General features: G+C 43.7%; 2 protein-coding genes across 7 annotated transcripts; both read right to left on the bottom strand.

Annotated features, from left to right (window-relative positions):
- Positions 1 to 8: 8 nt before the first annotated feature.
- Positions 9 to 18751, bottom strand: CSDE1 (cold shock domain containing E1). Of its 2 annotated transcripts, XM_005140863.4 has the most exons (20): positions 18637 to 18738; positions 14707 to 15123; positions 12353 to 12551; positions 11517 to 11626; positions 11073 to 11165; positions 10439 to 10536; positions 10199 to 10280; positions 9744 to 9872; positions 9459 to 9584; positions 8416 to 8628; positions 7192 to 7332; positions 6944 to 7102; positions 6259 to 6366; positions 5237 to 5412; positions 4762 to 4874; positions 3971 to 4090; positions 3577 to 3755; positions 2488 to 2651; positions 1878 to 2010; positions 9 to 1311 (listed from the first exon to the last, which is right to left on the bottom strand). In XM_005140863.4, the coding sequence occupies exons 3-20, from the start codon at positions 12549 to 12551 to the stop codon at positions 1264 to 1266; spliced, it is 2391 nt and encodes a 796-aa protein (XP_005140920.1). In that variant the 5' UTR covers positions 14707 to 15123; positions 18637 to 18738; the 3' UTR covers positions 9 to 1263. The 2 variants fall into 2 exon arrangements, with proteins under 2 accessions (XP_005140920.1, XP_030910522.1); XM_031054662.2 differs by lacking the exon at positions 11073 to 11165 and having other exon boundaries at positions 18637 to 18751.
- A 323-nt stretch (positions 18752 to 19074) lies between these two features.
- On the bottom strand, positions 19075 to 25105 carry SIKE1 (suppressor of IKBKE 1). 5 transcript variants are annotated; one of them, XM_031054667.2, is made up of 5 exons: positions 24731 to 25103; positions 24554 to 24662; positions 23449 to 23591; positions 20970 to 21083; positions 19075 to 20610 (listed from the first exon to the last, which is right to left on the bottom strand). In XM_031054667.2, the coding sequence occupies exons 1-5, from the start codon at positions 24887 to 24889 to the stop codon at positions 20599 to 20601; spliced, it is 537 nt and encodes a 178-aa protein (XP_030910527.1). In that variant the 5' UTR covers positions 24890 to 25103; the 3' UTR covers positions 19075 to 20598. The 5 variants fall into 5 exon arrangements, with proteins under 5 accessions (XP_030910527.1, XP_030910526.1, XP_030910525.1 ...); XM_031054666.2 differs by having other exon boundaries at positions 19075 to 20590; positions 24554 to 24659; XM_031054665.2 differs by having other exon boundaries at positions 19075 to 20590; positions 24731 to 25102.
- Between the last annotated feature and the right edge of the window lie 1652 nt (positions 25106 to 26757).

Raw genomic sequence — 26757 nt, 5'->3', positions numbered from 1 at the left:
AGGGAGGGTTCGTTTTGTCTCAAAATCAGTAAAACTTTATTCTATTTCCATTCTTTGCCATTAACAGAAAACCGGGAGGAAGCAACGTCCGGTTTACAAAGAGAACGCGTCTCCCCCAGAAACCCCTACAGCGAGAAGAGAGGTAACGTGACCAAACAAAAACAATCCCGAAACTGAACAAAACCGAACCCAAACCCCGCACTCGCCTCGATCCCGAGCGGTAACTCCCGATCCTGTTGGGTAAATAAGACTCAGAACCGACCAATCCGGTTTCTTGATAAAGTGTGACAGGAACATGGGGGAGGGGGCGGGCAAAATAAAGCACACAGAGATCAACTATCCCACCTCGATGGAAGGCTCGGTACAGTTAGTATGGGAAGCCTAAAGGAGTATTTTTTCTGTTACAGTACATGGTGCTGGCTGCAAAAAAAAATAGAGAAAAAAAAAGTATTCACTTCAGGCACAACTTCGTCCTTTGTTTCAGATTAAATCAGTCAACGGAAAGGGGGGTGGAAGCTGCAGTGGTGGAAGCAGCAGATTTGTGCATTGTTTTAAGTATATTTAAATTACCACACTGATGGCACACCTCAGCCTTAGGAAATTCTGCACTGCACGTGGTTCCGAACACTACAAACACAAGGTGAAGCTCAGAAAGAGGCTCTCATTGGGCTCTAAAGGTCACTGGCAAAAGGACTGAAGTTAAATGAAACAGGAAAACATTGGGGAACATTTGGCCACCAACTTAAGTTATCTGAATGCTCAGACAGATTTGTATCAGGTTGCACTGACTCCACCCTCACATGGTCCTTGGGAGCGGAGCAGTGAGCTGAAGGGAGCCTCCGGCTTCCACTAGGCAGTGGACACAACGCAGTCACTCACTAAGGCATAGGAACACCTCAGCCAAGGTAACAAAGCAGAGTACTGTAGTGCAGAATTCCGTAAGGTCTACCCGAGTCGAGCTCTCTATAATGTTTACTCACAGAGGCAACGTAGATTTGCAGTAACCAGTTGCGTTTAAATGCACCATTCAAAACAAGCTTCTAAAATGTGATACTATAAAGGCGCCACCTTAAAGTTCTCCAGAATGCAACTGTGCATAATTTTAAAATGGTTTCATAAATTTATTTTAAACATAACATGAGAAGGTGTTAAAACCGGTGTAATAGTTTCTTAGAATTTGGAGGAAGGGATTAACAGGGAGATATTCAGTACCCTTCACCAGCCCCCAGCACTCAGCCTTATATCAGGGATGGGCTTTGAGGATCAGTCTATAACACCAGCTTGACGGATCTTTCTCTCTGCACCAAATCCCTGCAAGGAAAACACAAACAAGTAACTTTTAGCTCCAGCCTCACACTTTAAAGTCAACCTGTTCTCTTCCAATCCAGGACCAACTGAGCACTTCTTCTAATTAGCCACATTTGGCTTCAGAAACACACACAATACAGGTTCTGTGGGCTCCTGGATATCCCAAGAGATTCCAGACACTTCATTTCTGTTTATCAAGTAGTGGCAGAACTTCCTGTGAAAGCCAAATTGATGTGAAGACATTTCATTTACTATCTCTGAGAAGGGGAGCAGGAGGGTTATAAACAAACCTGGAGAGCCATCATGTGTTAGAACACAAGCAGCAACTGGCTGCTTTGATACTGCATGCTCTTCAGACCACAGTATAGATGACTGACACAAGGGACAGCACCCTGACATCATGTAGAAAAAATCTCATCTCTCACAGCAGGTGAGTCATTCACTACAGAATGAAGGTGGACACTGTATTTCCAACCATTCAGGTTTCCAACAGAGAAGTCAACTTTATGTCATTCAAGTTCAAACCCAAACTGCAGTTACTCTGCAGTGCAGCCTTTTAACTTACATACCTTCGAGTTATCCGGTCCCCGAGGCTGACGAAGAACTGTGAGCCGAGGAGCATTGGCATCATCCAGATTAATGCTCTTTAAGCGATTAACGAGTCTGTCAGGACGAGGGGCAGCCACAGCCTTCGCACCTTCACTGTAACAGTCAGCCACAGAGGGCACAGGTCACTTCCCAGAGCTAGTATAAGCTATTCACTGTCCCCACTAGTATCACCCATCCTGTGCAAAAGCAGACCTCAGTGATGCCACACAATTCTGCTTCAAAACCATTACTTTAAGCACAGGGCTACAAAATAGCAGTAGCTCAGACTCCTCAAAAGAGTAGTCTGTAGTGAGTAGAGGTGTTGCATTTACTCTCACGCACATCTAAGTACTATTTCCTACATTTCTGTTTCCTTTAACTGCAACAATAGAACATTTACGAGTTGCCGGTACATAATGGCATAGCATCAACATCTCTAAATAATGGCAGCTCTTGGGTGAGAGGCTCTCACTGAAGCCAGAAGTTCAGAGCTCCCAGTCTAGGAACAGCTCAGTTTAGAAGAGGCTTGCACCAGCCTGCTGTGATGCAGACATCATGCCAGATTAAGTCACTTGAATTGTAAATCCTCACCAGACACGCCACACGTTACAGGCACTGCATTTTCCTGTGCGCTGGTTCAGGATTACAGAGAACTCCACTTCGTCCCCAGCCTGCAGCTCCACACCATCCTGAACTTCTTTGACATGGAAGAAGAGCTTTTTGCTGTCACCCACTTCATAGTTAATGAAACCAAACTGAAAACCAACATATCACAAGGTTATTGTTTTTCTCTCTGGATCTAAATAAATTCAATGATTTACTCATTATTGCAGTTCAATGATTTTTAGAAGTAGAAATGCAATTTCTACACTAATCAGAGCATTCTGCTGGAAACAATACTTCTGGAGGTCTAGGCACTCGAGTTGGTAAAGTCACATTTAAACCCCAAAAACCTATAGAACAAGTTTTGAAACCTGCCAAAGCCCTGGCAGCATTCTCAGCATTAAACTGAAGAGTGCTGCTGCATGTTCTTTTCCAAGACTCCTCATACAGCAGAAACCACTCCACTTGTTGGTCTGTCTCTGGTATAAGTAGTCAGTTACTCCCATTTACCATTTTACTCAGCAAAACTCACCCCTCTGGCAATGACTAGAGCTTAGTGCTGTAGAAGAGCTGTAAAACCAGAAAGCATCCACAGCACTTAATTTTCAAAGAATTGTGAGATACAGCTGGCCAGGTTACGATTATCCTTCGTGTTTCAGGTGGACTGCAACCACTGTCTGCTTAATACTGGGAAGTTGCTTCTAGAAGCAGAGTTTGCACCATTTTGTTTCTTTTTTAAACCCCTTTTTTAATATCCTGTTCAGCAAAAACTAGTTAGAACAATTTCTAGGACATCCCAGAAACAGGTGTTCAGAAACAACTGATTCTGATCAGGAACTGCTGCCTAGTAGCATCAATGAACCAGTAAAACCAAATACTGTCTTCACCTTCCCTGAAACCACATTACACAAGTTTACATAAGCCAGTGCTTGGGTGACACAAACCTGCTTCCCTAGGACCAGCACACAAAGCAATCCATCCCTGCCCAACAAGATTCCTGGATTAAAGTGCTGAAGTGGGTTTTCATCTGCTCTATGCCGTATTAACTGGTATTTCCTGTGAACATGTGTCACTCACCTGATCTTTCACACATTCCACTGTGGCTCTGCGGAATGGTGTGATGTTAACAGCCATTGTCTGCCCATTTTGACCAAGAACACAGAGCTGAAACTTTACAGTCTCTCCCTTTTGCAGACAGTCACCTTTGTTTGCCATTCCAACAATTCCAAATGGATAAACCTCTCCTTTCATCTCACCTAGAGGAGGAAAAAGCACAGGACAATTGAGAGACATCCCTTCCTACCTGAGGGAATTCAGAACTTATTTCTGATATTAGAAATGCTGCTTTTACAGTCAGCTTAGTAGTATGAATATAGTCTGTAGGATATATCAACACCTCTGTGTATAGTTTATTAAGCTTCTATACTTCTTGTGTATTTGTGAAAGGAACTCTTGTAACTTAAAATCTTACCATCCTCCATGACTTCAATCATGCCCTGGTATTCAGTCTGTGTGGGATCTACACTCCTCAAAGGACGAATTACTTTACCAGAGTAAACAGTTGGATCAGCTTCTTCAGTGATACCATTCACTGAAAAGAAACATAATGGAAGAACAGGATGTTCTTTTCATACTTTAGTGGTCAATAACTTCCTCTTTTTAAACTAGTTTGCACTGCAAGACATTGAAGGCAATGTACTATAACCCACTAGCACTGGAATAGCTTTAAAACAGCAGCAATGACAGCTTTTCTAATCAAGACCATGCTGATACTTCAAACACTGAAGCAGAAAACCACTAGATTCTTGTGAAACCAGAGACCACTGAATCAAAGGATTTTACTTCTTTTCCACTGCATTCCCATTCCCCACATATTTTAAACATCCAGTAATCTTCAAGTATGCTTTTTCTTTACCCCCAAGTCCTTAACAGCCCCAGCTGCATACCTCCTGCAAGGCACAGCACAGTTAGGGCAATTATTAATTTGGCTTGTTCTGCCACTAGCTCTCCTGTTATAACCCTTCAATTGAAGAGGACAAAGTACAGTAAAGGTCTAAAGAGTTGTTACTGTCCCCAGGACTGTTGGTCTACACTTGTCTGTTCTCTGGAAATATAAGCAACAGCTTTCAAGAAACCTATGACCACCATGTTAAGCATCATCCTATTGATCTAAGCTGCAGCTGTAAATGGATTATTAACAAAATTTATCCATCCACACCTGCAAAGAGGCTTGTAAGCAGAAAATACCAGATAGAGTCTTACCTGCATGTGTTTTGTTCACCTTTTCTGCACTAACTTTGTTTCCTTTGCCTTTTGACAAACTGTATTCAACAGTGTCTCCAAGTTCCAGGCTATCAATATCACCACAGTATTCACTAGAGAAACAGAATTATGGACAACTTTCCTTTAGTTATGTAATAATGTGATACTCATTCAACATTTACATAAGTTGATCAGAAACTGTTTAACTAGTTCAGTACTTCCCATTTCCACCAAGCATTTCAAATATACAATTAACTGTATTTTGTGGTCTGGGGTTCACAGGGATAGAATACCAATGCTGCTGACTAATAGAAAAACCTGAACCGGTCCAGCAAAGATAATAAATGGAACTTGAGACACCTAACACGTATGTGTGTGTGAAGTCCAGATGGGTTTAACAGTAAACACCAAAAACTCTGGCCCCCAACTAAACAAACCCACACAAACAAGCAAGTAATAATAAACTGTCATTCACCTGTAGTGGAAAAAGATCTCCTTATCATGATTTGCTGTTTCAATAAATCCAAAGTTATCTTTCAGGGCTGCCACGTATCCCAAAAGCCTCTTTGAGCTGTAATTGCGTCCTAGCATTCTGACGGAAACAGCTGTCTGCAAACCAGTTCTCTTCACTTCACAGACACAGAACTCAACCTGTTGAAGAGGTGCATGTCAATACTAGGTAGAAAAAACCCAAATACACCACCACCAACAAAAAAGAGAAAACCGCCCCAAACCAACTAATTTCAAAGCTGTGTAGCTCTAATCAATACCTACACTCACCAGGGAAGCAGTTTTCTAGCCAATACACTCACAGAAACATCTGTCAGTCACTGACATTTACTACACTCCAGAGAGTAGCAGTCACAACTAGCAGTACCTGCAAGGCAAGCCAGCCTCCAGCACTCAGCTTTTTACCCATTATAGATGAGAATATTTGTTCCTGTGAGTTGCCTCCTTACACTACACTTACCATTAGTAGCCCCCAGCGAACATGTACTGAGCTTCACCCACTTGTTTCAGGTTTTTAAAGACAGCAATTGGTGCCTTCCTAGTACAGCTGCTGAACACTGGCAGTTTTTAGGCTGCTCTTCTGGATCTCAAAGCTCTTTTTCCCTTTCTATTATCTCTCATGCTAAGTTGCTCATAATGGTATGTTCTCCCTCTTCACCATTCATCTCAAAATCTCTATGCCAATTTCCTCTTAATTATTCACAAGCAGAGCCCAGTGTCTTAAAGATAAGAATTGCTTGTTTTAAAAGTTTCATTTACTCATTAGGACACTATTTGCACATATATATCACCAGGTTTTAGGATATTATTCTTAGGTATACAAAATACTAAGCATTTCAAACCTAGGACAAAAGAAACAGGTAACATTATGCAGATGCCTTGTCCTTTGTTTGTTCCAAGAGGGAGAACAAATCCAGTATCAAGGCAAAGAGAAGCTCCCACCTCACAGAAAAAAAAACTTCCCGATGGTATACTTAGTTATATTGCCTTATCTCCTATCTGGGGATTAGCAGATCCTTCCACATCCTTGGCCTGGTAAGGAATGGTCAGTTTTACTCCACAGTCATCATAAACAATTATTCCATCCTCAGCCTCCTAAAAATAAAACATGAGAATTCAGCAATCAGTGTCTCATTTGTAAGTGAGCAAGTTCCATGTGTACAATTCAAGGACTGATCATTTGAGCCACAGTGGTTTGACAGTAACTGGTGAAAAACTCAACAGAGCAAATGACTCTAAGAAGATTTAAATGATACAATAAGGGAAAGAAAAGTATTACTACTATTTCCAGTAAGCACTTATTAGCAGTGTAAGTACTCTGGTATTGTTTAAAACAACTTGACAAAGCAGAGGTTCTCCTCTAGCCCTAGAAGCTTTATTTTTTTATTCTATCTAGTATCTTACGGAATAAACGGTAGAAAGAAACTTCTTACCAAAGTTCCTGGAAATTATCCTCAATAATATAATCATTAACGTTTTCTTGTTTCACACAGGTTAGTTTGTTCTGACTGCTGTTGTTGGCTACTCAATGTATTTCACATTCACACAGGAGTAAGAGTGCTTCAAGAAATTGAATTATTTTTTTTAAGCAAACAGCCTCAGGCTCCAAAGCCAGGGATGCAGAACAGGTACTCCACAAGTAGAGAAGAGCATTAGCAAGTAGAAGCATTACCTTCTCTTTGCCTTTATTTGGGCTAGCGGCTTTGGCTGGCATGGCTTCTTTGTCTATAGTGCCCACAAAACGATGGTCTGACTGGGTGTGGAAAGAAACCGTGCCCTTTGGAAGCTTCTTAATCCTTATAGCATGATTTCTTTGGGCAGACAACATATCCTGGAAAACAGGATCAATCTGATTGTAGACAGACTGTATGTAATACCTTTTAAAAGTAAGGATTTCTTAGAAGTATTAATCTCACTTACAGGAACAACAGTAAATTCTACTTCATCAGAAATATGGAGTTGATTCCCATCCATAATTTCGCTGAAGTGAAAGAACATGCGAGCATCCCGGTCCACACATTTAATGAAGCCAAAGCCATCTCTCATTGCTGCAATCACACCCTGGTAACAGTCAAAGGGACAATTACAGTTTTAGTACTACTTGACACCTGTCTGCAGGTACTCCATGCGTGTCTGAGGAAGTACATAATGCTCTGGAGACAAGGCCTGAATCCTAAGAAAACATTTATTGGTTTATGCAATATGCTGCCTTGCAAACTGTGGTGTTAATGGCTATGGTCAATCTGAAATGCAAACAGGTTGTACTTACCTTGTTTCTCAACTTAATTTCTTAAGAGTGATATGGAAAAAGATTAAGCCATTAACAAGGTCTACTGCAGTTAAGGAACCTGGCACTACTACTACACAGAGAACAGCTCTACAAATTCATACATATAAAGCACATAAATGCAAACTAAATATACAAGAACTTATATAAAGAGAAAATAAATGCAGTGGTCAAATGAAGTTTAAGAGAAAGCCCATCAGATTTCCAGACAAAAGAAGTTGCTGAAATAATTAATAATTCAAGTTAGGAAGAACTAAAACAAGATCCTGCCAAAGGCACAGAGCAAGACAGAATTCATAAGCATGCTCAGTTAAACCCAGCTCCTACAGAGCTTTTAGCAAGTCTCAAGGAAGGCTTATAAGACTTAAATGGCAATGCAAAGGTCATTTCCACCTTTGGGAACATTCTCTTACATAGCATCCTGAGCTTCCCTAGCTCCTATTCAGCTAACACTTGTCAGCCCAATGAGAACTCAGTTCAGGCAGGCAACTGTACCTGGCCATAGTAGAAACATAAGTCTATAGGATAGAAAGCCAAAACCCAAGGCTGAAGTTCAGTGTTTTTTTAAAGCAAAGACTCCCTAATCACAGCAGTCTTATCACGCTGGTATGTAACTGGTCTTCAGTTGAAAAGGAAGGCAAACTTACAGTGTAGCTGGAACAGAACCAGCATACCAAATTACAGGAATGAAAGATACTCTATAATACTGATTAGCACATCCATCTTAGTCTTATATCTAAGGATTTCAGAAAAGGCAATGGAACACACCAGTGATTTTTACACTGAAGTTACTGTTTAAGACAAAACACTCCTCACATTTTACTTTCACTTCCTCATAAGAATTAAGAGATACTTGCCATTTCCCTAGTTTCATTAGTAAACTGGAAAGTGTTGGGAAGAACCTCAATATTGGTGGCTCGTTCCAGTTTGTCACGTCTGTCTGTTGAAATATTGAATCGAACGTGGTCACTTTCCAGCAAGGTCACCTTGGATTTTGTATCTTTGTCTCCAAATGGAAGTTCTTTAGGAATCACAAAGTCAACTTTGATGCGGCCAGGTAATGGATCACTCTATAGGCAGAACACCCAACGGAAGACATTAGTTCACATGCAAGAGTCAACATAACTGCACACAGCATTGGTATTTCTGCCAGCTATTCTAACAGAAGGATGGATGACACCAAGTGCCTGCTGGACTCAAACCACTATGCTCCATTTCTACCACTCCTCATTTGAAAGTTGCTGTACATAGCCAAATTAAAGGTGTCTTTTTTGTGGCTTGCTGGTTTGGGTATTTTATTTAAAGCACCAAGCATGTTATTGCAAAAGAAATCAAGGCTATTTTAAGAATTGAGCTTATAACCATGCTTACAACACTTCCAAAATGCAGTCTTACCAAGTGTTCAAAACACATAAGAAACCCCGCCCCAACCCCTCCCAGAACAACAATGCAGAGTGGCCTAAAGCCATAAGGGAAGTGCTCTTTCCTCTAAGGCAAACATCAGTGGTCAAGTTATCTGTCAAACACCTCTTTAAGTGTTAATCTTCACAGAAATCCCAAGATCGGGCATTTCCAGCAAATACTTTCTCCCCTTTTCCCTGTTCTTTTGCCTTAAAGATTCATCCTAAACCAATTGAATTTAATGGGAAGTATATGAAATGTTAAAGAAAACACTCCCCAGTGTAGCACTACCCTAATTCTTGCTTTTCATCATCTTTAGAAAAGTTGTGTACTGTAACTGCTATGAGTGGTTGTAACAGATTAAGCCCAAACTTACTCCTCCACTCTCATACAATGCTTATGCAGCAGACTGTTACAGGGAAAGGGAACACTTACTGCTGGACTGGAATTCAATACGATCAACAAAACATTTCAAGCTTCAGTAAATACTGCAATTCACCTGGTTTTTGCTGGGTACTTTTGGAATTACTTTGGTTACAGTTCCTTCAAAATGTTCAATGCTGATATCTTCAAAAATGACAGTTCCTTGAGGCAGCAGTCTAACATCTGTTGCAACTTCTTTACCCTAAAAGCACAAAATCAGTCAGACACCCATAGAGATGAGGTAAAGAGCCATTCTCCCATGAACCTCCTCCCTCCTTTTACAAGGGAATTTGAGAAAACAGACAGCTGTCCAGTTATGTTTTAGCATCTTGTCTTCCGTTTTTACTGGATTTCATCTTACATTTCTGTCTTTGATTGTAAACTCCACATCATCGCCAGGCTGTAAGGCTTCTAGGTCACCTTTAAATTCACTATAGTGAAAGAATATCTCCTTCACGACATCACCCCTCTCAATAAATCCAAAGGCTTCCTAAGAACAGAACAGAGTGTTTAATAAATTGCCTATTCTCTTAACATAGCAAGCTCTATCAAAGATAATAAAAGACTATGACACACCAGTATAGTAGATTCACAAGTGCACACAACAGACAACCATGAGAAATTAAGATCCAAATGGAAATAAATAGGACTTAATTTGTTAAGATTTGTGTCAAAGATCAGCTGTTTTACCCAATTTACACCCACAGCTCCAAGCTGTTAATAGCTCTTAGCACCCTAAATATATTATTTATAATATCACTTTTCAGAACAGCGTTTCATTTTCTACGGAAACTTGAAAGCTGAAGCACCACTTACTTTCATGGCACAGACTACTCCTTGACAGCGGGCTTGTTTCTTTTTTAGTAGCATAATGTTACGAGCACTTACAGCACCAGTACTAGAGATGAAAAAAAGTAAACAGAGCAAACCTGAAATAACTTAAAACTGCAGCAAAATTTAAGATTATTTCATAATGTCATTTCAGTTCTTGGAACCACCATTAATTCTGCTGCCTACTACCCCAAGTACGAAGGCAGAAAAGCAATACCAACTTACTGTTTATTTGTATCAATTATAAAGTTGATTTTATCTCCTGTTTCCAGCTGTACATTTCCTTCAACATCCTCTGGGGTGTAAGTCAGGTAAAATACTTCCTGTAAATTAACATTGACTGACATTATTACTTCATATTTGCAGAATAGCAGTTTCAAAGAAAGATTAACAGAGTTTCAATAACAATACCTGCACTAAAAAAACTGAGTTGAGAAAATGGAAAATGCTCAAACATGGCATGCAAAACCATTCCTTTTTCCCCATCACGCTGCTTGGATGAGTCTTTAACAAGCAATTTAAGTTGAAAGGTTTTTATGTGGCCATCTTGAAATGTCAGTTTCTAAACTTTACATCTTCAAGGTAAGGATACATGAACATTACAAGCCCAGCTTCATTAAGTTTTAAAAGAGAAAAAACAACTCTGTGGCTTTATATAAAGTCCTCAACAGATATAAGCTAGCAAGCTGTGGAATTAACATTTCTGCTTGTAGTAATTATCAAAGCATGGGGGGTTTTGGCCAAAAACTAGAGCTCTTAGCAATGTCAGCTGTCTACATTATAAATTGCATCACATTTTTTGCTCATAGACCACAGTGATGGACCAGTGAAGAGTTCAAGTAAAATATGCAAGCTTTACCCCATTACGTTCGTAGCATACACTCCCTGTTGGACTCTGACCCGGGGCAGCTGGAGATTTACTCTCTAAATTGTGAGGAACAGCGCACACAACCTACCAGCCAAAAACAAATAAAATCCATTGCTAGTCATTTCAGGAGCAGCACTGTTGAATACAACATGAATCTCAGTATCCCCTACTATACACTCATGGATGCACTTCTAGTGTGCAACAGGGAATGCCACATTGCCAAATTTCACTCTTACAGAGCATCTGGTGATTGTAAGAATTGTTTGGAGCTAAGGAAGAGCTCAAACAGAACTTGTGATTTTTTTTTACCAGAACAAAGATATATTTCAGTGTAACAGTACACCATATTTGGTTAATATGTATGCTAAATGAATTTAGCTTTCAGTACTGGAGTGAAGCATGGAAATTACGCATATATAGCAAACAAGCACTAACTTGTCCATTTATTCGTTCTTCAGGTAATATTTCTGGTTTTATCTTCACCAATTTAATAGCAATGGGTTTTCCAGTTCGGCGGTCAGAAGACACTTCAAACTCAACATCATCTACAAGACAAACACACAATAATGGTGTCACAGTTTTGTTTAGGGGTTTTGTTTTGGTTTTTTAAAATCACTAAATGGTGACATGCTAATCCACTGCTTGTAGCCAAACACAAAGTAAAATCTCAGTAAAGTGTATAGCCAAACACAAAGTAAAAACCTTGCTTTTGTTAGCAAGCAAGGACACACTATAATATTTCTCTGGTTATTCACTCCTGCTAACAAACTACTCTATTGCAATGGCTTGCCCCGGAGTTATTCCCTCCTCCTGCCCTGCTCACTGTAAAGCAGAGTTCAAATGGAAGTTCAGACAACATGAAGTATGCCATTCAACAGTTTAGAACCTTTGCTGCCAGGTTAATCAGTAGCATGAAGTAGCAGTCTGCCCATTCTGAAACACAACTGGCCATCCTCAAACTAATTCTAAAGAAGAAACACTTCTTTAAGTAGATTCTTCCCTAGTCAAAGCACTTATTCCCATCTCAGTTATAGAAGTTTGACCTAACACCGTAACTCTGCCAGAATGGCCACAGCTACATTAATGCAAGCTGCACAAAAGCTTAAGTGTTGCAAATGTCTCTCATCAGGAGTGGTGGGTTGATTCAGTTGTCTCTTAGCCCACCAGAAGCAACAGCACCCATCTGATCATGCCACAAGATAGAAGTATTTTCTATGGCAAGTGAAAGAGCCTGGTCTTCACTCAAGAAGCTCTGGAAGTTGCCTCATTACCTCCTACTTTGAGCTCCTGTAAGTTGCCATTATACTGGGAACAGTGAAAGAACAGTCTAGCTTGCCGTTCTGAACACTGAATGAAGCCATAAGAGGTCAGCAGTTTTTCTATAACCCCAGTCTCACGCAGCGCTGCCGAAGTACCATTGGGGTACCCGTTGTGTCCATTGTTGTGGAGCAGGTTTGGATCAAAGCTCATCTGGTTAAAAGAAAGCACAGTGAGTGAAAAAGCCACAAAACCCACTTATTGACTTAAAATATGTTTGTTTTCTCCATGCCCACAAAATACAGTAACTATTATTAACAGAAACACAAAGAGCTTGTTGAAGTTATTGTAACAAGCAAATTCTAGAGTACCAAAACAGTCAAGCTTTTGCAAAACAATCATCTTTAGACACCCAATATATTTATAAAACAGGACACAAATAAAACACCAAAATAAATATTGTTTAGACAAAACCAAACTTCTGAATTTCTGAAGCACTGCACCTCAAAGTACTCCCACATTCACTGTTTCACACCAGAGCCAGGAAATACCTGAAGTATCTGTTCTTCCAAATTAAGCAGGTTTAGGAAAAATGCAACAGTTCTGAACCAACAGATTCAGCTTCACATCCCTGGAAAGTTTGTCCCTACTTTGTTCAGCCTTTCATACCTAAAAAAGGTTTTAAGTACTTAAAACATTTTTGCAGTTATGGAATTAACACCCCATTAGTTAGAGATTCCTGCCATCTGTCTACATTGCAATCTTGAGGTAACTTCCACAGAACCTGCAAACCTAGAACCAACAGAGTTTAGTTGTTTTAATCCTTTCCTACTTTGCTTGATGTAATGCACTATAATTTGCTACCAGCTTTAGGACATGATGTGTCTTTTCAGGCACAGCTGACACTGTCAAAAACTTTAGGAGAATGAAAAAATATTTCAACACAGAACCATAACACCAGTGCAAGAACACATAGCAACATGGTAGTCTATAAATATGCTTTGAAGGAAGGTATGTAACAACTATGTGAACATCTGGTTCACAGCCAGGTTAGATATCAATTTTATTGCCACCATACTCAGAACAATAGCCTACCTACTATCCCAAAATGAAGTAGCCAAGTGATTACATAATGTCTTCTGGAAGAAGACAGTCAAATGCAGCATTATCTGTTAAACCAGCACGATAAGCCACAGTGTTACAGACAAGCAGCTACTCAATCTCTTGATTTTAATCTAAACTGCCCTCTTAGCTTACACTTAGAAAACCTCAAGTATCAAGACACCCCACAAACCTGTGCTATCTGGCATAAAGCACTACTCTCACATGCTCACGCCAAAGCACAAACACGTCATAAAATAGTGACTCAAAAAAAAAAGGGCCCAGCAGAAACCCCTAGAGAACTCTCCTCCATCCTCCTCAGCCTCTAGCCATCAGACAAAGGCAGCCAAGGCTTTGTCTAGCTGAGCTAAACACCTCCAATGGCAGAGGTTCCACCATCTTTCTGGGTTAACTGTTGCAGTGCTGTGCTACTTTCCCAGCAAAGATGTCTCATGTGCAGCCTAAGTTGCTCAAGGGATGAAAGTCACAGGTGTTGCCTCTCCCTTTATGCAGTGAATTGTTTAAAGGCCACATTTTCTCAGAATATCTAACAAAAAAACCCGAAACCACTGCTATGCAAAGTTGCTGAGTTAGACTAGTTCCTGTCACCATCACTGCAATATATAAACCATATGGGTATTAGTAGCATAGTATTTCAAGAAGCATTAGTAGCATAGCACGAAGAACTCATCATCAGTATTCTAAAGTCTGACATCTTAAGTTCCAAGATACACTCTGCTGTAAAGAGAAGGACACATTATAATATCAGCAGCCTTTCCAGATGCTTGTCATATTCCCAGACCTGTGCAAGCATGTCAAAAAAAGCATAAAAAAAAAAATCAAACAACACCCATTTATACAGATCACCAGGAGTATTGTCATAAAACTGTGCTCTAAGAAGCTTCTAGTAATGGGCTACTACCTATTAATTACTTGGACCTACAATATAATGGTTCTCTACTGCACCATGATGACTGCCCAATTCTGCCAACAGTTCACTCCCAACAGCTGACTTCTAAATAGGAAGTTATTTGAAAAGAGGGGATTTGAATCACAACAATACCATTACTAGAGAACAGAAACATTAATAACCAGCTCTCCAGGGTTATAAGCATCATTAACTAGAATCAATTGCAAGTACTATTAATTTGTTACACTACTAGAAAGCCAACATAACAGTAAAAACCAACATACATTCTGTTGGCAACTTATTTCCTATTAAGTTCTGTAATATATATATACAAAACCTTTATATATGCACACCAACCTCGCAGCGATATTCAAATATTGCACTTTCAGTAGTATCAGCCGATTCTTCTGTTTCAGCACAAGTTTCTAAGGATGAAGACTGCTATTATTTAAAAAAATAAGGAAAATGAGAGAGAAAGAAAGAAAAAAAAATAGCAAGAGAACTTGATCTATTAAGCTAATAGGGAATACAAGTGCTGCTGCCCTTAGCAGTTTCAATACAGCACTGGAGAAAAAGACTACTAGCAGCGTTGGGACGTGCTCTTTTGAAGCTGTTGAGTAGGCACAAACTTCTTGTTTCAGATCAAGCCTTGTGTCTTCAGTGTAAGTTTCCTCTTCTTTGGTCTTGAGTTGTTACAATGTGGTATATTCTTTTCCTGATCTGAACTTGAAGCAGCAGTTTCAGGTGGTAAATTCTGTTCTGTTCCACTTCATACTGGAGAAGGGAAAAGACACAAAGTATCACTTTAAAAAGAAATTCTACATCAGTCCAGGTGTTCCTACAAAGAGGTGCAGTTCCTCTACCTTAATACTGCAGGTGGGATCCAAGACTGGCTTACAGATATATTTAGCATACCCATTTTCAGCTTTGTTCTACAAGAAACTACCTCCAAGCTAGTGATGTGGCGTGTCCCATTCTAAGCTCTGCATGCAGTTGGGCATTTCAGGAAAGGTACAATTAAAACAGCAACTTCATTTGATAATACAAGTCTTAATCCTCCTATCAATTACTTTATGTGCTGCCCCATAACTTAATTACTAAGTGCTTACACAGACTTTCAGTGTAGCAGCAGGGTGTTTGTGTGGGAAGGAATAGTTTTTGTTGCAAAAGACAAGTCAAGGACTAACAATACCTGAAGCACCTTTACCTTTGTGTATGAAAAAAAAAACCAAAGTACAGATGCTGTATGCACCCTACACAGCATGTAAGAACTGCAGAGCTATTTCACAAGTCCCACACCATATGAGAAAAAAACAAAGTCCACTTCTTCACTGCAGTGGGGAAAATGGATTTCACAATTTGTATCTACCTTTGAATTCCCTTTACTGAATCTGAAAGAGTCAACTTAAGTGACTGAAACATGAATGTAAAGTCATTTAACTCTTCTCATAGTGAAAACGCTGACTGCAGGCAGCTATTACAAATTATAACTGTATGCCCCAGCAGCACACAATGGCTGTGTGCAAACTCATCACTCAGTTTTTACACAAGCTGGTATTTCAATGACCTCTCCTCCAGATGAGGCACCTTCTTTTAGTCACCACTCTGAAAAACTGCCATCTGAAATAAGCTCTCATCAGACCATTCCACATACAGGAATGAGGTTAAATAAGGAACTGGATGAGGGTGGTACAAACCTGTGAAACACTCAATTATAAAAACATACAAATTAGAAGACATGAACCTATTGCAAAAAACAAGACCACTAAACTTTGCACAAACCTCCCCATCAGATTCACGCAACTGTTACCAGAATCTCTTTCACAATACTAGTATTTCTTGGACAGCATTTCAGATCTCAAATGAGCATCCTTTCCCTGCCCAAGCTGAGGAGGAGCAAAGCAGACATACACTGTATACCGGAACTGCACAGAGTATCCATGTACTTCTCTCTCATCTAATTAGACTGATATTATTAGAGCTCTATTCAAACTGTAACTATCATGTTACATTTCTCATTTTCCTGGACATAGAATATATTACATTTCCATAGAATAATCAAAACCCCTCTTCTGTCCAAAGATAACCAAAGCTGATTGTATCAGGTAATAAGAGTCAAGCATCAGCTTTTCCCTTAAAAGCCAGTCTGATCTGGTAACAAGGCTGGTTTACCTCAGTTCACAGGGTTGTTAAGCAAGCCCAACTCAAGCAAAAAAAAATCTCACTGTGTGCATCTGCCTCAAATTCTTTACTTTTTAATTCAGCTGCTATAAATACTCCTCCAAATGGTAAACACTCGAAGCAGCTGCCCAGCCCCCAAGTCACACTGGGTTCACATTTGTGTATTTACAGCTGAAAGGATTAATGCAGGCAGGGTAGAGCCGTACACATCCTGTTCTTGAAGCCTTTCAGGTGCACATTTTGCTAACTGACAGTAAGTCACATAAAGCTGGCCCCAGCTTCAAACAGGCTCACAGCAGAACCTGCTGGATTGCCACCACTGCTTTATCTCACTTTTTCTTCAGAAGAAATTGTAACTTCAAGAACTTGCATTTTACTGGATGTAACGTGTGCTTCTGGAAATAGCCACCTCTTACATGACTATAACCAAGTTGTCTAAAGACTTCGTATTTTTAGTATGCACACACAATACAGCTCTTAGATACTTGGAGATAAAACTATTCCACATATTCTTATACGACTATCAGAAAGCAGCACTAAACACTAGCTTGAGTGCCCCAACTGATACATGACTGTTACAAGATGAGGCACCAGCATCTATCGACTGGGTCAGTGAAGCAAATTTTATATCAAAAAATCCTCAAACATCTATGGGGGAAAAAAAGTTAAAAGAACTTCCAAAGACATTTTGTTCCAGTATCTAAAGGGTGGCTACAAAGAACACAGACTCCCTTCTGACAAGGGGTTCCTTGGAATAGGTGAGGAATGATGGGCACAAGCTCCTGGTGAGACTCCAATTGGACACAAGCGAATTTTTCCCAATGAGAGCAGCCAGCCATGGGAATAACCTCCCCAGGGAAGTGGCACATTCCCCAGCACTGGACATTGTTATGATTCAGCTGGGCAGCGTGTTGGGACATCCAGTCTAGGTCATGGTTTGCCTAGAGAGGTTGGACCAGATGATCTCTGAGGTTCCTTCCAACCTGGGATTCTTAGATCTGCAAAAGCACATGTACATACAGAATCGTTTACAAAGATAACCATAACCTCCCAAATCCGTTTTGTTTGAAAGGGATGTGGGAAGAGCCCCGCGCTCGTTACTAACCCAGACAACAGAGAGCCGGCCTCAGGCCGATGGCGGCCTCCAGGGCCCGGCGCGGCCCTAACGGCTGCGCTGCAGCAAGATGGAGGCCGCGGAGCAGAGCGGGCCCCGGCAGAGGGGCGGTGCCAAAAGCAGCCCCGGCCAGCGGCGCGCCGAGCGGGGGCCGCGGTGCGCGGGAGGGGGACAGCACACCGGCCGCGGCCTACGCTATGACAGCGCAAAGGCCGGAAAGGGGCCGAACCAGGCACCACCGCTTCCAGACCCAGGGGAAGGGCAAGGCCCGGTGGAGGGAGTGGCCGCCGCGCCGCCCGCCCCGCACACAAAGGGGGGCGATGGCGGCCGCTCCCCCACACACAAAGGGATCGGGGCCTCGGCCCTGAGCCGGGCGGGGCTGGCGCGCAGCACGCCGGGAGCCGCGGTCCGTGCCGCACCCCCGTCAGCGGACGCAACACCCCGTCCCCAGGAGCCACAGCGCCGGGGCCCCGCCCGGGGCCTGCCGGGACCCGTAGTCCCCTCGGCACCATCCCCGCGGTACCCCAGCGCCCGGCGGCCTGCAGCCCCCAGGGCGCCCCGCAGCTCGCCGGGCCGCGCTGCCCGCCGGGAAGACGAGTTACAGCGGCGCAGCAGCCCCGCCTGCGCGGCCGGACGGAACTCCAGGCCCCAGGAGCCCCGGCGGCAGGGCGTCTGCCCGCGGGGCGCCGGGAAGCGTAGTGCGCACACCGTCACGGCCCAGCGTCCCGCGGCCACCGGCACAACACCCACCCCCGGGGTATGCGGCCTACAAGGCAAGTGCACACTACCCATCTGTCCCCGCCGCGCTCCGCAAGGCCGAGGGGAGGTTGCGGGCACCTCCGCCCCGCTAAGCCCGCTGCGATATGGGACAAGCGGGAGGCGGACCCGGAGGTGCCCTCTACGCCTCTCGGCGACTCCCCGTTGCCCGCAGTGTCCCCTCACTTGCCCGCGGGCGCCGGGAGCGGCCACGGCGCCAGACGAGCCGTACTCACCCCAACAGCTCAGCGCCCCCGCTCCAGCGCCGCCATGAGCAGCACGGCACCGCACGTAGCAATAAATCCCGGCCTCTCGCGAGAGCAGTGGGGCGGAGCCGCGCCTGCACCCTCAGCACCCCCCCTCGGCCACACGATGCGCATGCGCGACAGGCTACCGGCCGGCGACGCGGATCTGTCCGCTTGAGGGAGCACAGACTCCAGGTTCATGGAATCCCGGAGTTGGTTGGATAGAAGTGAGACCTTAAAGCTCCTCCAGCTCCAACCCCTGCCACGGGCAGGGACCCCTTCCACTGGAGCAGCTGCTCCAAGCCCCTGTGTCCAACCTGGCCTTGAGCACTGCCAGGGATGGGGCAGCCACAGCTGCTCTGGGCACCCTGTGCCAGCGCCTCGACACAGGCATTTCATATGTTAAAAGAAACAATCCAGCACTGTTGGTCATTGTAATATTTCATTCAGATGAGGTAAAAAATAGGGGGCTAACAGCTTGGGTACATGCAGAGCAGACGGATTCACAAAGCATACCACACTTGAGAAAAGACTGTCCACTGGGATCTTTTATTCCCTCTTCAACAATTTCTAATAGAAAAGGATTATATACAAGATTACTCCTGTACAGAAATCCCTTGTATCTATCAAACAATCTTGCTGAATATTCCAAAGTTTTGCAAGAAAATGTCTCTTAATAAGCACAGGAACATAAATCACCTTCTGCATCTATCAAAATTCTCACTGGGGAAAAGTAGCATAAAAAATAAACTAGTATTGGAACCAAGATGTTTACTGTTCTTGGAGGATTATTCTTTGACCACAGGTAAGAAAGATGAGTCTTTATATAAAAATGTCATTAAAAACATCATGATACTGATAAATTCATACAATAACACAACTCCAACTTCACTCACTACAGGATTCTGCCATAACTATGTTAACATCTGGCACTAGACTTACCTGTGAGGTAACACTAAAAACCTGTCTATATGGTTAGTTTTGGTTTAGTTTTGAGGCAGAACTATACAGTCTTCCTGAAGTCCAAAGCAGTGGGAGGCTGAAGAGCTTTGATCTGAAAGCTCTGTGCTTGTGCAGGGTTAGAGCACATAGGCCTTGAACTCACAGCTAGCCAGTACACATGTGGAGCACTGGTAAAGCTGGAACAGGGCTACACATACAACCAAAATTCATTGGATAAACGTCCTTCAGAAATGCACAGGTGTCAGAAAGAGTTGTTCCCTCTGCTTTTCACCCCTAAAACAAGGTAAAGAATGCTCCTTAGAGGAGTTACTAAAGTGCTCTCTTGGCTATCTGCTGTTCTGTTGACCTGCTTCTAAGCAGCTGCCCAAGTAACAATGTCAACCCAGGCAAATACTGAGTGTTAGCTCTTCAGAGCCAAACAAAAGCTCTGCATGCCTGCTTTGTGCAGGCAGGGCAAAATGTGTACTACCATTTACATCGGGTTTGAACAATCTCTGATTCCTTCTATCAAACAAAATAAACGCAACCTATGTTATCTTCTCTATCTACTGGCAAGGTGGATCTAAGTGCCTTCTGCACAGTTGGAATTATTAACTAAAGCTCATTAAAAATACAAACAGGAGAGGGAATGAACTATCACACAAGAGTACACATCAAATACTTCACAGTTAAGCATCTGCATGCTGCAATTACTAAGACAGAGCAGCAATGCAAAGCCTTTGACATCAACAGTATGTAATTTCATCAAAATGCAGAGAAAAAAACCCACGCACTTTGAAAGACAGAACAAACATACAAAGAAACACCTGAAAGAACAAACCAAACCCCATCCTCGCAGGGTAGTTTCATAAGTTTCTGAAGTCAAGATTTGGAGATAAGGTTATTTTGTGACCTAAGCTTCACAGTCAGGCAGATCTTCTCTCCCCACCTCAAAAGATTCTTTGCTGATTGACAATAGTTCACGCAGCTCTTTGTTTTCAAGCTGCAAAATCAATATTTTTGCTGAAATAGAAATGAGCTAATTCACAATTAAAGGACAGTCATCTTTCAATAGCCCGCTCCTCCACAGCTAAATAAAACTGATTTTGTAACATAAGCATTGAGGCAGTGCTAGCAAGAGAGGAACCACATCATTTACAGCTAATATTTTGCTTCTGGCTACATGTGTGCATGTGTACATACATGTAGACATAATATATATAATACAGTCATTAACAACTTGAAAATTAACAGATCATGTTCTGCATTTCCTGACCCCCACCCCCAAAGTTTTGATTGTTATAAATCCATGACACATGCAAGTCCAGAGTAAGTTTAGGCACTCCCAAAGCTTGATCCTTAGTAGTTGTATTTGTTCTTACCTCCAACTGAGCTAGTTTCTCCTGAACCTTAAAGAACTGATCATCATCAACTTGAACAGCTTTTCTCATCACCTCTCCCATCTCACATATTCTGTCTATCTGACTTTCAATTTCCTGAAAGACATGAAAGGAATATATTCAGTATGTTCAGGCAAAAGCAGCAGCAACTTATCCCTTCTAAATCCATTACTTTCATTTTCTTGATTTTTTATTATTTCCCTGTTTTGAATTTTAATCCTTTCCTCCCAAGCATCTGCAACCCTTTCTAACTGGTATAATATTTAAAGATGAACATGTATCTTCTCATCATGAGCCATTACTGAAAACAGTGAAGAGAATTACATCAGACATCTAGATAAGCACCTTTACTTACCAAGATGGAAATCATTTCAAGTGTGACAGGGACTGAGGGCAACAGATTCAGATTCATGTGAACAGAGTTTAGTATGCAGCAAATTTCCTATTGCTTTATTAGAAAAGCCTGACTGAATTAAGAACATTGACCATAAAGGCAAACGGGTTTCATGACTAAGTAACTGTGAAGTAAACAGCCTCATCTCAGCAGGATGCCAAGCAAGGAAAGTAAACCATGTAAGACTAGAGCTTCCTGAGGCAGTCTGTACAGAAACAAATCTAGACACAGCTCTAATCCTTTGGGAGATGCATTTTGTTGAAGGTCAGAAACACACAGGTAAAGAGCACTGAAAAATTCCAAGAGGTACTGATTATGTAGGAACAGCTCCTGTTTGGAGAGTGTTCTGTTTCCAAATTCCAGGTTTCAGAGAGAAACTCAAATGTGCAAACACAAACATGCCGCTAAGTGGCAAAAATCATAGAATCACAGAGTGGTTTGGGTTGAAGGGGCCTTAAAGCTCATCCAGTTCCAATCCCCTGCCATGGGCAGGGACACCTTCCACTAGAGCAGCTTGCTCCAAGCCCTGTCTAAGAACTTGGAAGTTTTTGAAGCATTTTAATGTAACAAAAATATAAGGTTATCACAAAGCCCTTTGGGAAATACCAGAAAAAGTGACAGGACAGAGCTTTTTTCGTCTAAGCATCAGTAGTTATTCTACTGCCTCTGGAAGATAAATATATCACCAGAGCAAAGAATTCAGTTTTAAATTCCATGATTCAGGAAATATGTAAACAGATTAAAGTATCTAAAAGACATCTGGAAGAACAAGAAAAACTTGTATTACTTAATCTGGGAAGAAAGAATTACTTTGTTTTTCCTTAAACAGAAAGAAACAGCAGAGGTTTAGATTGGATATAAGGAATAAATTCTTTACTGTTAGGGTGGTGAGGTGCTGGAATGGGTTGCCCAGGGAGGTTGTGAATGCTCCATCCCTGGCAGTGTTCAAGGCCAGGCTGGATGAAGCCTTGGGTGATATGGTTTAGTGTGAGGTGTTCCTGCCCATGGCAGTGGGGTTGGTACTAGATGATCTTAAGGTCCTTTCCAACCCTAACTATTCTATGATTCTATGGTTACAGCAAGAATTTAGCTCTTAAAAAGACATTAAAAGGTTGTTATTGTTCTCCAAGTGCTGGGTGGGAAAAAACTCATGGATTTAATCTGAAGTACAGAAGATTTTTCCTCAGTGAAACAAAAGCAGTGACAGAGAATAATAGTAGAACCTTTGTACAAATGTTAGGTCTTGATAAAGAGCAGTTCATGCCCCTAAACAAGCACTGGAAGCAAGACATTGCTGAGCTACTTCAGAAGACCTAAGCAACACAAACTAGAGAACAAGCTGCCATGTATCAGTGCCAAATACACATGCAAAGACATAGGCTAACTCCAATACCAATTAAAACCCCACAAGATATGAAATGTCAATAGTGTGAACTAGTTTGCTGTTCTCTAATCACATAAAAATGCATCTTAACAAATGCTTAACTGAATTCATAAGTTTAAATGGGGATTTAATGTTATTACTAGATGCCTAAACATAAAATAGGCAGCATTTTTCAGCAGCCACAGCTCAGAGGTCTGAAGTCACTGATGAAGGGGAACTTTTAGGCCACTGAGTATGCAGATTTAAAAACATTTGGGAGTGATGGTTTCTTAAGAATTAAACATGCTGCAGCTCACAGAGTTTTAGAAGGATCTTCTCCCTCTGTTAAAATTCCTGGACAGGAAGAGTAACAACTCTGATGCCTTTGATTTTATTGTATAGAATCACGTGCATTAAGCTTAACCCAGGGAATTCAGGACCTAGTGCATAAAGAATAAACCTTCACCCCAGCTGTGAAAGGGTTGTGCTTTTCAGTGTCCTCTGTGATAACTGTTATAACCATTTACAGTTGGAATCTCTATTCTTGGAAAAGGAATATAGAAAAATACCAGCAAAGAGAGACAAGAGTTTCAGAAAATGTCTTTTGTAGCAGAGATGTTCCATGGATGGAAACAAATGTTGTACAAAAGCAAGAGACATGGAACAGGTGTCTTGAGCTCTCTTCTGACCCCATCCCACCTTACCAAAGAATTAGCCTGATGAACGTTCAAGGCTGGTTCAGCATCTTCACTTTTTCTCCCTTGCAACAGCTGTAACATCTGCTTTCTGTATTTGCTCATGATAAGCTCCAATGCATCCTGGTGCTCCTCCAGCGAGATCCACAGCTCTGCAAAGCACTACATCTCATTGCCACAAACTTCAAGCCATTTTCCATAGCCATGTCGGCGGTTCCCCCAGTTTCCCTGTACCAGCTGCTCCCCTGCTTGGTGCTATCCCATCACTCCCCTTCCCAGTGCAGCCCCAGGGCTCAGGCCTGTGGCCACTGGCTGTCTGGAGCCATCAGCCAGTTGAGGGGCCATCTCAACAGCAGTTGCCACTTCCACGGCATAGAAACACAGAATCGCAGAACAGTTTGGTCTGGAAAGGGCCTTAAGATAATCCCCTTCCAACCCCCCGCCATGGGCAGGGACACATTCCACAAGACCATGTGGCCTGAGGCCTTGTCCAACTTGGCCTTTAACGCTGCCAGGGATGGGGCATTTACTACTTCTTTAGGCACCCTGTGCCTCACTACCCTCACAAGGAAGAACTTCTTCCTTATATCTAACCTGAATTTCCCCTGTTTAAGTCTGAACCCATTATCCCTTGTCCTATCACTACAGTCCTGATGAAGAGTCCCTCTCCAGCATCCTTGCAGTCCCCTTCAGACACTGGAAGCTGCTCTGAGGTCTCCACGCAGCCTTCTCTTCTCCAGGCTGAACAGCCCCAACTTTCTCAGCCTGTTTCCATACGGGAGGTGCTCCAGCCCCTGAGCATCCTCGTGGTCTCCTCTGGACTTGCTCCATGTCCTTATGTTGAGAACACCAGAACTGCACTCAGTGCTGCAAGTGGCGTCTCACAAGAGCAGAGGGGCAGGATCACCTCCTGAGCCCTGCTGGGGCACCCAGCGGCCCTGGCAGAAGGCAGAACAGCCGCGCTCTCTGGTCACCCCGACAGGCCCCGCCACGCATCGCACCCCATCAGTCCTCAGCGCACCACCCAACACGGCCTCGGGAGCTCCACAACACCCTTCCCGATGCCCCCTCCCGGGTCCCGGCCCCTCTCAGCCGCCGGTGCCACCGCGCTCACCCCTGTTCTCCCGCTGCAGGTCGCGTATCTGCGTGTTCTCCTGGGCCAGGAGGGCGTGAGGCCGCAGCCGGGACAAGTCGGTCCGCTCCGCCGCGGGGCCCTGGCCCTGCTGAAGACACTTCGGTCACCCGGTGCGGCCCCGCCGCCACCCACCGCCGCCCGCGCCGCCGCTCTCACCTTCTCGGCCCACGCCGCGCCCGCCTCTCTCATGGCGGCCACTCGCTGGTGCAGGACGGCGGACTGGTCGATGAGTGACTCGGCCGCGGTGTCGTGCTCCTTGAGCCGCTCCAGCAGCGTCCGCGCGTCCGTCAGGATCTTCTCTATGGTGCAGCTCATGGCGACCAGCTCCTCAGCCCCGCGCTCTCCCCATGACCGGCAGCGCGCGACCCCGCCGCTTCCGCCCCCGGTTACGCAGCGGGTCCGCGTGTGGGTCCGGATCCGGGTTCGGGTCCAGGGCCAGGCCGGCCCCTTGACGGGGAGCTCGGGGCCGCCGCGCTCTGTACGGCTACGGGCTGGCTCTTAGGAGCAGGGCGGGCGCTGCAGAGCCATCGGCCCCGGCGGCGGAAGCTCAGCCCTGCGTTCTCTCCGCCCCAGAGCGCTGAGGCGCGATGCGCTCCCAGCAGCGGTGCTGCCGGGGGAGCCCGGGCGGACGGGCTCCGGTTCGCACCAGCGCGATGGGAGAGCAGCTTTTGCCCAGGCAGCTCCCAGCATCCTGGGCTGTACCAGCACCAGTGGCAGCAGGGCCAGGGCAGCGATTGTGTCCCTGCACTGGGCACTGGGGAGGCCGCCCCTCGAATCCTGGGTTCAGCTCTGAGCCCCTCACTGCCAGAGAGACCTTGAGGGGCTGGAGCGAGGCCAGAGAAGGGCAATGGAGCTGGAGCACAAGAGATGGGGAACGGCTGAGGGAGCTGTGGGGTTCAGTCTGGAGAAGGCTCAGGGGGGACCTGATGGCTCCCTCCAAGTGCCTGCCAGGAGGATGGAGCCAGGAGGGGCTGGGCTCTGCTCCCAAGGAACAAGGGATGGGACAAGAGGAAACGGCCTCAAGCTGCACCAGGGCAGGTTTAGATGGAGCTGAGGAACAATTCCTGCCCCACAGGGTGCTCAGGCATTGGAACAGGCTGCCCAGGGCAGGGCTGCAGGCACCGGCCCTGCAAGTGTTCACACCCTGTGCAGATGAGGCTCTTAAATGCCATGGGTTAGTGATGGCCTTGGCAGGGCTGAGGAATGGTTGGACTGAATGAGCTTAAAGATCTTTTCCAACCTGGTTAATTCTGTGTCCCTGACCTGGGGTGCTGTTATCTTCTCCACTCCTGCCTTAGCACACGATAAACCCGGGCTGAGGGCTGCTGGGCTGTCTGCTTATCTTGTGCTCCCATGTGCCCCTCTTCACTGCAAACATCCTCCACTCCAGCTAAAATAACAAGCTGTGCAATACTGACTTACTCCTTTGGTATTTATTTGCTAAGTAAAGCTACTGTCCATGATCTGTGATGTCCTTGATGTTTGGCACAACTCTGAGCCACAAAGCTCCTTTATTTTGTATCACCAACTTTATCAATCATGTTTTCAACAATAAGGTTCCCGTGGCGCTCCCTTTGACTTATGTCAAAGACTCACGGGACTCACTCAGACACAAAAGAAAAATCTAGGATGCTTTGTCAGATGAAGGTTTCTGTGGGATCCCAGAGATCACCAAGCCTGGTGCAGAAGTGCTGAGTAAGAGGATTTTGTGTAAGCAACAATGTCAAAACATTCCTACAGTCCAGAAGAGGACAGAGTAAGCATCTGCATTTGGAGTGTTTCATCAGACTCAGATTAGTATGTGAAGTAGGGTACAGATTTTGCAAATTTGGGAAGTGTAATGCTGCTTTATAGTAAACTGCATAAACTAAAGGTCCAGACCATGCTTTACACCATGTGTTACCTTCTGGGTCTTCCTTATTTTTCTTCTTACTAGAGAATACTACAAAGCTAAGACAACATGTTATGAGAATTCTTTTTTTGTAACAGGCAATTCACAAACAGTTGGGAAAACAACAAATATCAACTGCTAGTTCCAACCTCCTGCCATGGGGGCTGGAACTAGGCTAGGTTGTTCAAAAGCCCTCGTGAAGGATCATTACACCTCAACAGAAGCTGCACGTGGATTGTATGTCTGAATCTCTGGTCTGGCCTGTCCCTTGTCTTTATACTCCTGATTTAAT

This window comes from Melopsittacus undulatus, chromosome 16, assembly GCF_012275295.1.
Source record: "Melopsittacus undulatus isolate bMelUnd1 chromosome 16, bMelUnd1.mat.Z, whole genome shotgun sequence".
Taxonomy (NCBI): domain Eukaryota; kingdom Metazoa; phylum Chordata; class Aves; order Psittaciformes; family Psittaculidae; genus Melopsittacus; species Melopsittacus undulatus.
The sequence above is the reverse complement of the archived record's forward strand: the minus strand, read 5'-3'. Positions and strand labels throughout refer to the sequence as shown.